This window comes from Ylistrum balloti, unplaced genomic scaffold (assembly GCF_031769215.1).
Source record: "Ylistrum balloti isolate Yb309-2 unplaced genomic scaffold, AGI_CSIRO_Ybal_v1 Utg369658, whole genome shotgun sequence".
Taxonomy (NCBI): Eukaryota; Metazoa; Mollusca; class Bivalvia; order Pectinida; family Pectinidae; genus Ylistrum; species Ylistrum balloti.
The window spans coordinates 205260-219872 of record NW_026781910.1 but is presented as its reverse complement, the minus strand read 5'-3'; the positions used below and the strand labels follow the sequence as shown (position 1 = coordinate 219872).

At 35.4% G+C, this 14613-nt stretch overlaps 1 protein-coding gene across 1 annotated transcript in view; it reads left to right on the top strand.

The window, feature by feature from the left end:
• The window catches only part of LOC132558136 (coiled-coil domain-containing protein 180-like), a 50805-nt gene extending 42370 nt beyond the window's left edge, over positions 1 to 8435 (top strand). The window contains exons 32-39 of the mRNA XM_060222669.1: positions 3978 to 4125; positions 4393 to 4537; positions 4705 to 4865; positions 5235 to 5372; positions 5858 to 5969; positions 6076 to 6192; positions 6670 to 6797; positions 7192 to 8435. Of these exons, the coding sequence (XP_060078652.1) occupies positions 3978 to 4125; positions 4393 to 4537; positions 4705 to 4865; positions 5235 to 5372; positions 5858 to 5969; positions 6076 to 6192; positions 6670 to 6797; positions 7192 to 7320 (1078 nt within the window). The 3' untranslated portion in view covers positions 7321 to 8435. The remainder of the gene's footprint in view (positions 1 to 3977; positions 4126 to 4392; positions 4538 to 4704; positions 4866 to 5234; positions 5373 to 5857; positions 5970 to 6075; positions 6193 to 6669; positions 6798 to 7191) is intronic.
• The last annotated feature ends 6178 nt before the right edge of the window (positions 8436 to 14613 follow it).

Genomic DNA, 14613 nt, shown 5'->3' with positions numbered 1-14613 from the left:
TCCCTTAGTTTTAACTCTCCTATGTTCTAGTAACAACATCTCTTCCTTGAGTTTGCCTATGATTGTTTTTGTGTGGTTGAAGGATTTGACCTAATCTGTTTGACAACACTTAATTCTATGAGATTTTCTTCAGTTTAGATCTCTTTCTATTTTAATCATTAATACTTTTGAAATATTATCTAATTACATCCTGCACAAATGATTTGATACAAAGGGATATCATTATGTACATGGAATGTTGCACAGTGCATGCATGGTTCACATTATTATGGATGTAGACTTCAAAATACCATTGAACGAATAATAAGCTAGCTAGACTGTGGTGTTGGTACACACATAAAGCTACCTTGTGGTCCATATACTGAACAGTCAATAGGGCTGTGATATCGATTCCCATAGAGATCTGTGTCCCTGCTTCATATATTGAATGTGGTTCACATTTTGAACTGTTGATAAGGCTGTTTGGCTGGATTGCGCAGCTACTCCATGGTTCACATTTTTAACAATTGAAAATTAAGGCTTTGATACTAGTTCCATAGAGACCTACCTATAGTTCACATTATGTAGTTCACATGTTGAACAGTTCAGTTGATAATGCTGTGATATACTGGTTCATACAAAACCCTTTGTCTTGTGAGAATAACATATTGTGTGGTTGATAAAATGTCAAGACTTAAAATTTGGTAGTTTAATTCACATAATGAGCTGAAATTTGTTGGCTCTGAATATATATATATATTTCCATTAGATGTTTTTGGTCCCAGAATTATGTTTCAGTTTTCCAAGCTGAGTTTTCAGTTACACCAACATATGATTGAATAAAAGAGATTTAGTTTTATATTTAGAGACTTTGATATTTTTGCATGCATAAAATTTGTGAGATTACAAAGCACAATATTGTTAATAATTACATTGTATAACACTTACAAAAATTAATTCCTAATGAATTCATGCATGGGTGCATTGCATGTTTTACTTCTTCAAGCTAACGTATATCTATATCAACTGTAATGGAAACTTTTAGTCACCTTTACATTACATAACTATTTATTTAATCTTTAATTACTATTGTAATTATATCAGTGGAATCCAATCAAATCTCTTCAGCATTTATAACAAAAGTAACAGCATTCTTTTCTGAAAATTACAATGAATTATTATTTGGCAAGATGTATCATGTTCCTTTTAATATGAATCTTGTTAGGTCAATCTATGTGTCTGGTTGGTATGTTTGAGAAAAAAAGAAAAGGGAATTATGGTAAAGTCAGAAAAAGAAAAAAATGTCATTTATAGGTTGCTGATCAGTGTCATCATCTAATTATGGTGATCCAAAGTTTTATCTTTTGGTTTTTTTTAAATCAAATTAGTTTTTTGTCGCCTGCAAAAGATGTTATACTGGTATTACTATGTCGGCAGCATTACAGGTGTGAAAGTCAAAGATCAAGGCCACTGTTACTATGAATATAAAATGAATTTTTCACAATAACTTCAATTCCCTTTGTTTTCATACAACTACCTTACCAAAACTACTTCCTTGGGATTGTTTTTCAGGTCAAAATGTCAAAGGTCAAGGTCACTGTAGCTGTGAAAAGAAAATTGGTTTTGTGTGATTACTTGAATTTTCTTTGGACAATTAGACTAAAATTTCCTACAATGCTTCTTTATCAAAGGGGCATGTTTGAGATTGCTTTTCAATCTGCTGTATTTAGAGCAAATAAGCATTTTTTAAAAATTAATTCTAATTCTGTGTGTAATTTTGCTATAGGGATCTATCCTCGGGTTTCAGGTTCCTTCGACACTATACATCTAATCTGCAAGTTTACGCATCTTAATATATAAATGGAATAAATTCAATGAATATCTACATTCTATGACTATTGTTCCATAAAACTTATTTCCAGAAACCTTGCTGGACAGGCAACACATCCACTTCCATCAAATTCTTGTAAACAAAAACAAAACATTACAAAAAAAATTTTTTTGGTAAACTTTTCATGTTTCTCAAAAACCAATTTCAGAAAAAATAGATGATATTTTGCTGATAGTGCTTTTATTGATGAAATCCTTAGTTATAATACATATAAAATAATTAATGATGTCAAATATGAATAATTTATTGTTCGATTGTAGTGGTCCTATTACAGCTTCCTAGCAGTGTCTTTTATGCACTACTTTTATGTATTTTGGTGACAGGATCTAACAACAAACTTAACCTATCAACTTATTGTTGACTGCTAATATGGTTTGGATGTGAGGCTGATGTGAGGATAATGGAGCTACGAATTGTTTCAACTTCATTGTAAAACCGATAATAATGTTGATTAACATCTGATCTGATGCTTTGATGTTCATTTCATTTCAATTTGGACACATAATAATTATTCAGATTTTGATAATGAATATCAAGAAGTACATATACTCAAAAGTGTACATATCTCTCACAAAAATTGTGGAACTGGTTCCCTGAAAAAAAACCCAAACATATGCTGACATGATTACCTGGATTTACTCTTTCCCTATGTACTCCTTTGTAAACTGACCAGATTACCTGGATGGGTAAACCTGTGTAAATTGACCAGATTCTTTGAATGTGCTTGTTCCCTTGGTAAACCTATGTAAACTGACCATGATGTACTAGTTTTCCTGGAAAACCTGTGTAAACTGACCATGATGTACTAGTTGTCCTGGTAAACCTGTGTAAATTGACTAGATTCTTTAAATGCATTTTCTCCCGTGGTAAACCTATGTAAACTGACCATAATGTACTAGTTGTCCTGGTAATTCTGTGCAAACTGACCAGATTATCTTGATGATCTAGTAACAACTGCAAACCTATGTAAACTGACCAGATTATTGATGAACTTGTCTCCCCTTCAAATCTTTAGAAACTGAACAGATTGCCTTAATGAGTACTAGTTGCCCTGGTAAACCCGTGTAAACTGACCAGATTATCTTGATGAGTACTAGTTGCCCTGGTAAACCCGTGTAAACTGACCAGATTATCTTGATGTACTAGTTGCCCTGGTAAACCTGTGTATCCTGACCAGATTATCTTGATGTGTACTAGTTGCCCTGGTAAACCTGTGTAAACTGACCAGATTATCTTGATGAGTACTAGTTGCCCTGGTAAACCTGTGTAAACTGACCAGATTATCTTGATGTGTACTAGTTGCCCTGGTAAACCTGTGTAAACTGACCAGATTATCTTGATGTACTAGTTGCCCTGGTAAACCTGTGTAAACTGACCAGATTATCTTGATGTGTACTAGTTGCCCTGGTAAACCTGTGTAAACTGACCAGATTATCTTGATGTGTACTAGTTGCCCTGGTAAACCTGTGTAAACTGACCAGATTATCTTGATGAGTACTAGTTGCCCTGGTAAACCTGTGTATCCTGACCAGATTATCTTGATGTGTACTCGTCGCCCTGGTAAACCTGTGTAAACTGACCAGATTATCTTGATGTACTAGTTGCCCTGGTAAACCTGTGTAAACTGACCAGATTATCTTGATGTGTACTAGTTGCCCTGGTAAACCTGTGTAAACTGACCAGATTATCTTGATGTACTAGTTGCCCTGGTAAACCTGTGTAAACTGACCAGATTATCTTGATGTACTAGTTGCCCTGGTAAACCTGTGTAAACTGACCAGATTATCTTGATGAGCTGGTCTTCCCCTTTTAATTTGAACTTGCTTTAACCATTTTGGTTATTTCGTTAAACTGCATGATCCTTGCCAACCCTGATCAGAGATTTCAAATAATCTTGTTCTTGTTCAAATAAGTATGGATATCCCAAATGCTTAGTCATAAAACTTCCCTTGACAAATACTTTGTATGTATATGATGTTATGTTTCAATCTATCACTATTACACTATGGCTGGTTTGTGTCAATTTCACATATGATGTTCTGAAATGTTTACTTTTATGCTTATATAAAGTATATATATAATTATGAATTTCAATTTAATCTTATAGTTTGAGAAGGAGTAGCAAGTCAACCAAATTTGACAGAAAGTACCTGATATTTGGAGAGAAAGATGAAGAAGGCGAGGAGAATCATCTTCTGGGCATCATTAAAAGGACGCTTCGAGAGGCTCTGGATGGACTCCTTACATCAGGGGAGGTAATGAAGAAAATATTAAGACATGAAAGTTATACATCTGAATGTCATTTTGAAAGAGATTCAAAGTATATCAGCATCCTGTGTAAAGACACTATATCATCCTTTGGTACTGACCCCAGGGTTCTATCCTATTTTATCCCTTTTTTCTTACAAAAAGAAAAAAAACTACAAAGCAAAGCTACAAAAACTAAAAACAAAATAAAAAAAAAATAAATAAAATAAAATTTTACTTAATTAACTTCATGAAAAATTTCTGTTGCTTTCTAGATGTACTATCGCCAGAAGGGAAATCGCATGGTGACACGACCACAGGCCCTTCAGGATAACTTTGACCAGTTTGCTGAAGTTATCACACAAAAACTGTCCTCCTACTTCACTCAGGCAGATGAGTACCACAACCAGTGTTTACAAGGTAAGCTTGACTTATAGGATATTATCCTTCTCCAGTGATATATCTTAGATTTTCTGTAATTTTGGTACAACTTTAAGCTGCATCTCAAACACATTGCTCTCTAAGGACAGCCATAATGAATAGTAATTGTACATAGAGTAAATGTCTTTGTTTTTTTTTTCATACAGAGTATCGCAGTCAGCTGACCACTTTAGAACATTCTGTTGCCCATATTCCTAGTCTAGTGATAAAGGACTTGCTGAATGAGGAGATCCAGAAGTGTACTCTAGCCAGACAGACTTGTACTGACCAGTTTACTAAGACCCTTGGTCAGCTGGAGAAGAGACAGGTATATATAAGTTATTATTGTGATGAGTCTTTAGTCCTCAAATCTTGTCAGCTGGGTCTGTCTGTTTTTGTTATGTAACAAAAAAATATTTAAAAAATATTTTGATGTGTAAATTTTTGAGATTATAATAATTTTTAATGCAGAAAGTCGTAGGAGTGAAATCCTCTAGATAAAAAAGAAATCTTTGAAGTAAGCTATTTTACTTGACTGGCATAAATACTACATGTAATATAGTGTGGATATGTATCCCAAATTAACAATGAATGAAATAAAAAAGAAAAAAAAACATTTCTGTCTGATCTGAGACTTTTATGTTTTCAAGTTAATGGTGGACTTGGTACAAATAGTTTTCTTATTTTCTGTACACAGAAGGAACATGAACATCTACTTCGACCAGTGCTCGGCCACCCACACCAGGAAGATGGCATGAAAAACTTGTGTAAAAAGGAGACAGAACGCCACAATGACTATAATACTGCAGTGGAGAAACACACCAAGGAATTACAGGTGAAATACTGAAGCTTTACTTTACCAACTTAGTTGGTACAGGGGTCTTATGTCTTAAAAAGAGGAATCCTGTAGTTTGTGAAGGAAAATGACCTGGTCTGTCAAGTGATCATTACCTCCTCAATGCTAACTCGGAAACACTGGTTGTCTGGAAGTAAGGCCAGTGATTATAGCTCAGCATGTAATAACTGAATACCTTTAGAACTTAAAACCTAATCATATGAGGTGCTTGGTGAAGCTCATGATACTGGTCATGAACCTAGAAAGTCAACCTTTGTTTCCAATTTTACACATTTTGTACCTCATGCACTCATGATTCACTATCAATGAGATGGGAACTGTTCACTTTACATGTCATTACTATTTGAAAGACTATTGAACTTTGTGATCATTTTTACATGAAATTACTTTTGCTGGTTTATCTATTATAATGTACAGAGATTAATAACAGTCCTTATCATAAGATGTCTACTGTGTTCTTGTAGGATCTCACAGTAGAGCATGCCAAGAGGTTCTTAGAGATATTGGCAAGGTCATCAGAGAATCAACTGCTTCAGTACGACAATCTGTTGGTAGTGGATGACATTGAACGAGGACGTAAGTTACTCTATCTGGCTGAGAACTGTGTGAAATTTTTCCAATAACAGATAAATTGATTAATGATTTGTATGAAAAACGTCTCATATTTAATGTGTATTTATAGGCATTGATGCCAAGAAGTATCCGACCAGTGAGCTAATCCGAAGGAGAAATGCTGGTCTTCCATTGGAGGATAGTGATGATAAAGATGCCCTTCCACGGGGAAAAACGGTGTGGCCGGGTAGGTATTATAATCAGACATTGACCTCTGACCATTATATCTATCTAATATCTGTGATTGAAACTTGGATGTTCTTTCAAGCTGCTCCAAATATGATGGGAATCATCTTGATATCAATGTAGGGATTTTTAGTTGGAGACCTTTGATTATTAGGTATTGGGATTTCTAGTACTTTACGAGTTTGGTAGTTAACAAATAAATGTTATCAAGAATCAACCTTACATTCATGAATGTTCACAACAGTTTGTTTTGTGTGACAGTTGTTTAACCTTTGACCTTGATGTAAAAGGTACAATAAGTTGATAATTGAAACTTAGATTTTAATTGAAATTTTTCAAAGATCTTGATTTTGTCATCATTTCATCAATTTTAGGATATTTTATTTTGTTTGATTTTCAATCAAAGTCCTCCCCACCCCCTCCCCTTTAATGTTGACATGTTATAACAGTTTGTTGACCTATGACCTTCATATTCCAGGTATTCCCAATAATGAGTTGGTGGTTGGAACTCCTCCGGCTAAGGTTCAAACCACGGCATCTGTGACTACCGCCAAGACAACATTAGGTCACAGCTCCGTTGTCAAGGGTCGTGATTCTGCCTATCATGTAAGTTGGCCTGGACAGCTGCAGATCTTATCAGAAAAATTCTCCTTCTTCAAAGGAGACATAAGATATCTATTGAATATAAACTGAAAAGACCTGAGATCCTTCCTAAAATTTAAAATAGTATTGAAACAGCTCAATTGTACATTTCTTTCATACCATGCATTTTGATAATTTAATTTTTATGACTTAAGTAATAATTTCACTAATTCACTCTTGCATGTATGCAGTATGTTTTTCTAATTAAAAACTTATAATACAATTTATATAACATCATTAGCATCCAGTAAAGTTTTACTTGTATTGGCTTTGCCAAGGATCCCTGCATCCCAGTACACAATTAGTGAATCACTACTTCTGCATGTTGTCACTACATATAATTTTAATGTGTTTACAGGATTACAAGGTTCAGTTTGCAGACACTTTACAATCCATTGAGGATGAAAAACAGAGGCTTCTCCATGCTGAAGATCGCTGGATGGAAAGTTGGAACAAAAATATTGAAAAAGTCAGAGAACTCTTCTAATTTTCTAACACTATGTTGCCATCTTTATTGGAAACATTTGTTACTGTATGAGACTCGTATCATACAAATGTGTTTATTTGTAAAGCTCTGTGGAAATATATCATTTAAAATTGTCAATAAGCAACAAGATCTGTTCAATTGTTTTATTTAGAAAGCATGGATGTGAATGATAGAACAATTTTAAGATACATGTGCATTTAAATAAGGTTTACATATTGTTGCAAATAATAAAAAACAGGCAGAAACCCTTAAGCATATCAATATATGTCAGCTGAACGCCTCATGAGGAAAGGAATTTTCAGACACAGGAAGGAATTTGAAGCAGTGTTTTCATTTCCAGGAACAGAGATCAGAGCTATCTCTCCATCTATATACATGACTTTCACTCCATTCTTAAGGTTTAAAAAATTTAGAAATTAAATTTATTTCTTGCACAGTGTAAATAATCTTTAGTGCTAAAAACAGAAGAACAGTTGCAAAGCACTGAATGGAGATTTGAAAAATATGGTATAATATTTTAGATATAGGTAGCCTTGTTTACACAGTGTACAATGATATGAAACTTACAAAGCCATTACCTATGATATGAGGAATGTACAATCAAAAAGATAAAAGATTGATTAAAAAGTTTGCATGAAATATCTCTTTGTTAAACCCATGTTTTCTTAATATGATTTGATATACATTTTTGAAAATTGATATAAATGTATGTTGACTTAATTGAATTGTAAATGGACTGAAAATGCAATAGTACTATTTTAAGAAGTAATGCTTATTCTATATAAACAGTTTTTTTATTAATCATACCACACTTTTCAGATAGGCATTTCTTATCTTAAACATGTAGGTCAAATTACACACTTCAGAAATCAAAGAGAATTTACACAATTTGCTTGAATAATTACTTTTTTGTTGATTTTTTGTTAGGAATTTGAAAATTTTCCTGAAAGGCAAGTTTTGCAATTCACCACACACTAAGATGATCTTTGATATGATCAATTCCGTTAAGAATCTGTTTGCATTCAGACCCTTAACTGTGATATCATTGCTTATATTTCAATGTGCCTGTACATTTATATTTGTCATCTATTTATAGAACGAAATAAAAGTCAGAAAAAAGGAAATGTTGAAAAATGGTTTTTGTTCCTTTGTCCAGGACTTTCATTTTCTTTTTTTCTTTTTGTTTTTAAACTGTAAATAAAGTACTGGAAGGAATTGTATTGCAACTAGAACATGTATGGTCCGATCCAATGGTGGGAGAAGTGCGAGAGTGATTGGACCTCAAGTCGTCCATCCCTCATCCTGGAAATCTTAATAATCTGATATCAAATGTCATGTAAAATACATGAATTCTACTTTCTAAAATTATAAAAATTGGAAGATAGTGAATGGCAAAAGAATCATAATGTTGTCTACCAGAAGTAACCAGAAGACTTAAGGTATATAGTTGACTAAAATATTAATACTTAATAATAGATTACAAGTTTTAAATACTCCCACGTCTTCTCTTCATAAAACAGGAAAACTGACTTCAATAAGTGTTCCAGGATCATAGAGTACCGATCTGGAAAGCTTCAGAAGGACAAAGCACGTCTTCCATTTTTATTATTTTATTCAACTTTTTTCAATTCCGCCTCCTATTTAGGAGAGTTAGAAACAAAAGTGAAAGTGAAAGTAGAATTACAGTTACCTCCCCTTCCTTATGTATTTCATAGAATGACATACATAATATCCCCCCACAAAACAAAATTTTGCAACCAAATTTTTGATGGGTATGGAGATAACATGAATTGTAAGAGAAAATATGGCAAAAGCATTGACATATATTAGCAAATACTAGCAAGCTCACTTAGAAACAAGGAAGATAATTCACTATCATTTGAATTAATACAATATAGTCTCAGAGCTTCTGTGATAATAAGCAATATTTTCATAACTGAACTACTTTTGGTGTCTGAAAATATACAAGGACAAAAATTATATGCAAACAATTTGGACAAAATTGTGATGAACATTAACTAAGATTTCTCAAGTACTTAGTATCCTTTATCTACTCTTGCAGTACATAAATCTGAAGACTTATATTCAAGCACATTGTAATTGATTCATTTAATGAATATTTCTTAATACATGTACATTTGACCAAATATATAGTCCAAATTTGCTGAACAGCATAATACCACAATTTCCATTATTGCATTCAAAAGAAACATCAGAAAGTAAGATTGACATATTCAAAATCAAGATATTAAAAAAAAATAATTGCATATGCAACAATATCAAAGTATTATCAACTTATGACCATGCATATAGGAATTAAGTCACATTACATTATCTTATTACATCATATATTGTATTGAACAAAATGAAATTTGTAGATGAGTCACTGGAAAAACTGCAGAATTATGATCATTACTAGAATTGGTCATTGTTCAGTGTTCACCATTATGAAATCCATCCAAAATACAATTATCTTGTGAGTTGATTATCATAAAACTCAGTAACTTCATAACATGTATTGAACTCACAAAAATGAAAAAATTCTTAAAAATTGGATACTATTCTCATGGTGTAAATAAATGAACATTGTTACTGTATGCTGTGGAAAACAACAGTTCATAAATCATTGAAAACTATATGCTTTGATTATGTGAAATTCACTCAAATACAATATGGTGAATAGAAAATGTCAATTATATCAAACACCAAATATCAGTGTTACCATTGTTATACAACATTTTCAAACATTTTAGGATATCCCTAATTAAAAAACCAAACACTTTGAGTTTGAAATGCAAAAATTACATGCAACTCAGAAAGTTCAAGAAACAACTGATTAAACAAAAACACATTTTTGTCATCACATTAACATGTATCAAATTTGAACTGTCTCTATAAATGTACATTATTAATATACCAGTTCAGTGCAGAGTGGGTGGCGGATTTTTCTGTACAGCCTTTCTAACATTTGCGTTCAAGTCAGAAAATGGTACCCACATGGCATTTTGAGTAGATTCTCCTACAAAATGTACCAGATATTCAATAACACCATTGTGCTTTCTCTGCCCTATCACTTTCTTAACTTTATAATACACATCATTTGTGTCCATTGCGACCTCAGAAGAGAAAGTGTTCACATTATCATCACTGCAATATCGCTTTGGTTTCGGCGCATTACGACGAGGTCTGGTTAGTGAAGGCAAATCTGCAGCTTCAGATTCAACTTGCTGAGGCAAAGCAGGCAGTTGTCGACGTTTACGAGAAAGTTGCTGTTGTCTTCCCAAAGGAACGTCCAAATTAGTGTCCTCCGAGGAAAGTTCCTCTGATCTTGAACCAACCGATGAACCTTGAGACTCTTGGCTGTTTACAAGTTCTAAGGTCTGCGTTGAGACATGTACACGAGTACGGCTTTGCTCATTGGTAACTACCTTACCCAGAAAGTAAGGAGATGGATGGGGTTCTCGCACATATGCCATTTTAAGTCGTTCGATATGAACAAGAGAATCCAGTTTTGTTTGAGAATTCAGATGTCGCAGTTTCACGGTATGTTCGGAACAGATTTCCTTAACAACAAAGGGACCATCATATTTGTCCTGCAGTTTCTGCCCTGGACCTGTGGGGTCATGTAAACGATAAACATAGTCACCTGGCTGAAGTTGTAATTGTTTCACACCTTTGTTCATTCTATCAATCATGGTTGCCTTAGATTTCTCAACCGTTTCCAACATGTTTGTACGTATGGTTTCCAACCGTTCCATAAAGTGTTTCAGGTAAGTTTGAAGATCATCAGGAACACCTCCTAGCTGAGTATGACAAGGTGCCAATGGGAAACGAGGACGTGTTCCAAACACAATTTCAAAAGGTGAGTATCCTGTACTGGCGTTAACTGCAGAGTTTATAGCAAAAACCGTTCCTGCCACGTGTTCATCCCAAGATCGAGTATCTTTTTCCAGTACTGTCGTCATACGTACAGCTAATGAAGCATGAGTTCTCTCACAAGCCCCTAAGCAGTGATGTGCATAAGGTGGAGTAAATTCCTGCTTGAGTCCCAACAATTTACATACTATCTTTGTAACTTGTGCTGTAAACTCTGAACCATTGTCAGTGATGAGAGTGTCACACACACCATACTGTGTGAACATGTTGTATATTGATGTAGCCACTGATAACGCATCCTTTCCTGCGATTGGTGTAGCCACCAACATTTTACTGTACATATCTACTGCTGTAAAAACGTATGAATTGCCTCTGTAACTTACTGGTAAAGGTCCAAATAAATCTGCTTCCCACACTTGAAATGGTGCATGAGGGGAAGGGAACGCTGTCATACCATTCTTTGTGTGCCGTTGTGTCATTTTCCTACGCTGACATTCATTACATGACCGTACATAGTTTGGTATGACAGTGTGCATACGTTTAAAGAAATAATGTTCTTTGACTTTATCCAATGTATCCTGGATACCACCATGACAAGCAAGCGGTGAATTGTGGTACAAATCAAGGATTGTCGTTTGTAACACTTCAGGTACCACAAGTTGATATGGGTTTAGATGTTGAGCTCGCTTTGACTTAGGCACTCGAGAATGAAACAAAATATTGTTCACTAGAAGATAGTCACTGGACTCCAACAGAATTTGACGAGACAATTTTTGAGAATTTGGTAGATTTCCATGTTGTAAATATTCAATAAGTGGCTTTAAACCTGAATCTAGTTTCTGAAACTCCCTGATTTGTTGGTCTGTCAAGTTAATCCGAGAAACCGAATCTAGCCTCTTTTGTAAACGCTCCTGATTATCCGAATCAGTAGGTTCTAGAGTTATGTCCCCTGAATCACTTTTCAAAGTACTTGTAGTGTCTATCTCTGTAGTTTTATCAAACCACGACTTCACATCTGTGTCAACCTCTGTACTGATATAACTCTGTGATACATCTACCCTTTGGTCAATGTCTGTTGTAACATCAGAAACATTTGTGTTTTCCAAAGAGTCCTTAGATGTTTGAGTAACTGGGTTTTCAGTAACTGTGCTAGCCTTGTCTGAGTTGTCGTCTACCGTAGAGTAACAAGTAGGAAGTGTAGAGATAGTAGGGGTCGTCTTAACACAATCAGTGTCGGAATGACATCCAGATATCATACACTCGCGTTCAGATTCAGTAACACTTTGGAGTCTGCATTCCCACGCACTCCCCATAAATCTGGGTTGCTTTTTCCGAGATTTTGGTTCCTTGACTTGACTAAGATCAGCTTTATGACCGTCATCTAGCTTGACCTCCTTACTGTCAATAGATCGTTGACGCTTAACATGACGGTGACGTTTGACACCTGACCTTTTACCTTGGACTGTATACTCATCAGTATCTCCGTCATACCCCAAATCAATGTCAGTGTTCATGGGTACTATGGGTAACGGTATGGCAACAGAATTCACAACATTTTTGTCCATGTTCACTGTACCACTGTTTGTATTACCACAAGAATTGTCATTTTCAGTATCATTAGCTCTGTCACTGTCTCTGTTGCCTAGCAACTCTTCAATGTGTCGTCCATTTGGTAGCCTTATATGTCCTGTAGATTCCGGTACATAGGGAAAATGTGGATCTTCCTCATCTGGGCTTTGGAAATCGACCTTATTTGTATGTGGCATACAACGAGATAATGCGTCCGCAACTACCATCTGTGCTGCAGGTTTGTATTCAATGTCGAAATTGAACTGTTGTAGAATTGTCAACCAACGTTCATAAATGGCTCCTTTGAGTTTCTGCTGAAACAGCGGACGGAGTGCTTGATGATCACATTCGACAATAAACTTGTTTCCTCGTAAGTATGAAGCACAATCCAGGATGGCTGTTGTCATACCTAATAGTTCTAGTTTTGTCGGACCATAGGAACGTTGCCACTTAGAGAGGGCTTTAGATCCAAACCGTACTACATGCGGAATCTTGGATTCTGTGTCGGTATCACTGTGATATTGGTACAACATGTACCCAATACCATGGCTTGATGTGTCCACTGCTAATCTGAACTGTTTATCAAAACGAGGAAAAGCGAGTACTGGAGAATTGAGCAAGCTGTTCTTCAACTCCTCAAAAGCGGATTGGTGTTCGAATGACCATACAAATGCCACATCCTTCCTGAGTAGCCGATGTAGAGGAGAGGCTATCGGACTGAAGTTAGCGATATATTTCCGAAACCATCCGATCATTCCCAAGAACCGTCGCAATGATTTGACATTGGTGGGCGGGGGGTACTCCTTAATAGCAGCAACTTGTTTGGGTGGTGGTGATATACCTGACCGAGTTATCAAATGGCCTAAAAACACAATCTCTGACTGGGCAAATTTACATTTCCGAGGACCTAGCTTTAGTCCTGCTGCACGGAATCTGTCAAATACCTCAGCTAAGTCAGATAAATGTTGTTCGAAAGTCTCTGAACAAATTAAAACATCGTCCAAGTAGCATAAAGCTGCTTGAAATGTGAGTCCATGCAAGACTTTATCCATCAAACATTGAAACGAATTTGGAGATGTCCGCAATCCCATAGGAAGCCTAAGAAATTTGTATGTTCCGAAACACGTATTAAAAGCAGTGTACTTTGTCGACTCTGGAGAAATACTCATCTGGAAAAAGCCAGAAGATAAATCAATTGACGTTAAAAAGTTTGGTATACGTGCAGTGAATGATTCAGTTAATTCCTCCAAGTCTGGAATGGTGTAAAGGAATTCTTCCATCTGAGAGTTGAGAAATCTGAAATCACAGCAGAAACGATATGACCGAAGTGCCTCTTCCTTAGTCATGGAGGAGTTATTCCCCTTTGCTCGTTGATTTGTCTTAGATACAAGTACGACAGGACTTGTTATGGGTAAATCCTCACCATCACTCACAGGGGAAATAATACCCTGCTTGACTAGTTCCTCCAACTGATGTCGTAACACCTCGCGCTTCTCTGGCGACAAGCGATACGCCCTCTGATGAAAGGTTTTCGCATCCGGCTTTAAGCGAATGTTATGTTGAACAAGAGTAGTAAAGCCTAAGGCTGGATTATCTTTGGTAACAAACAAGTCTTTACTTTCAAACAGACATCTTATTAACTTTTCTTTCTGTGCATTGTTCAAATTGTCATTACACATGTCAAAATTCTCAATAAATTCATGAAATTCTTCCTCATAGTTTGTGTTGTCACTGTTTTGCTTACATGTACCCTCAGACATACCAGTATGGTCCTGAGTAACCTTAGATGTCTGTACATTAGCACACATTTTGTTACCATCTGATACTTGATTTGGACTACTACACACT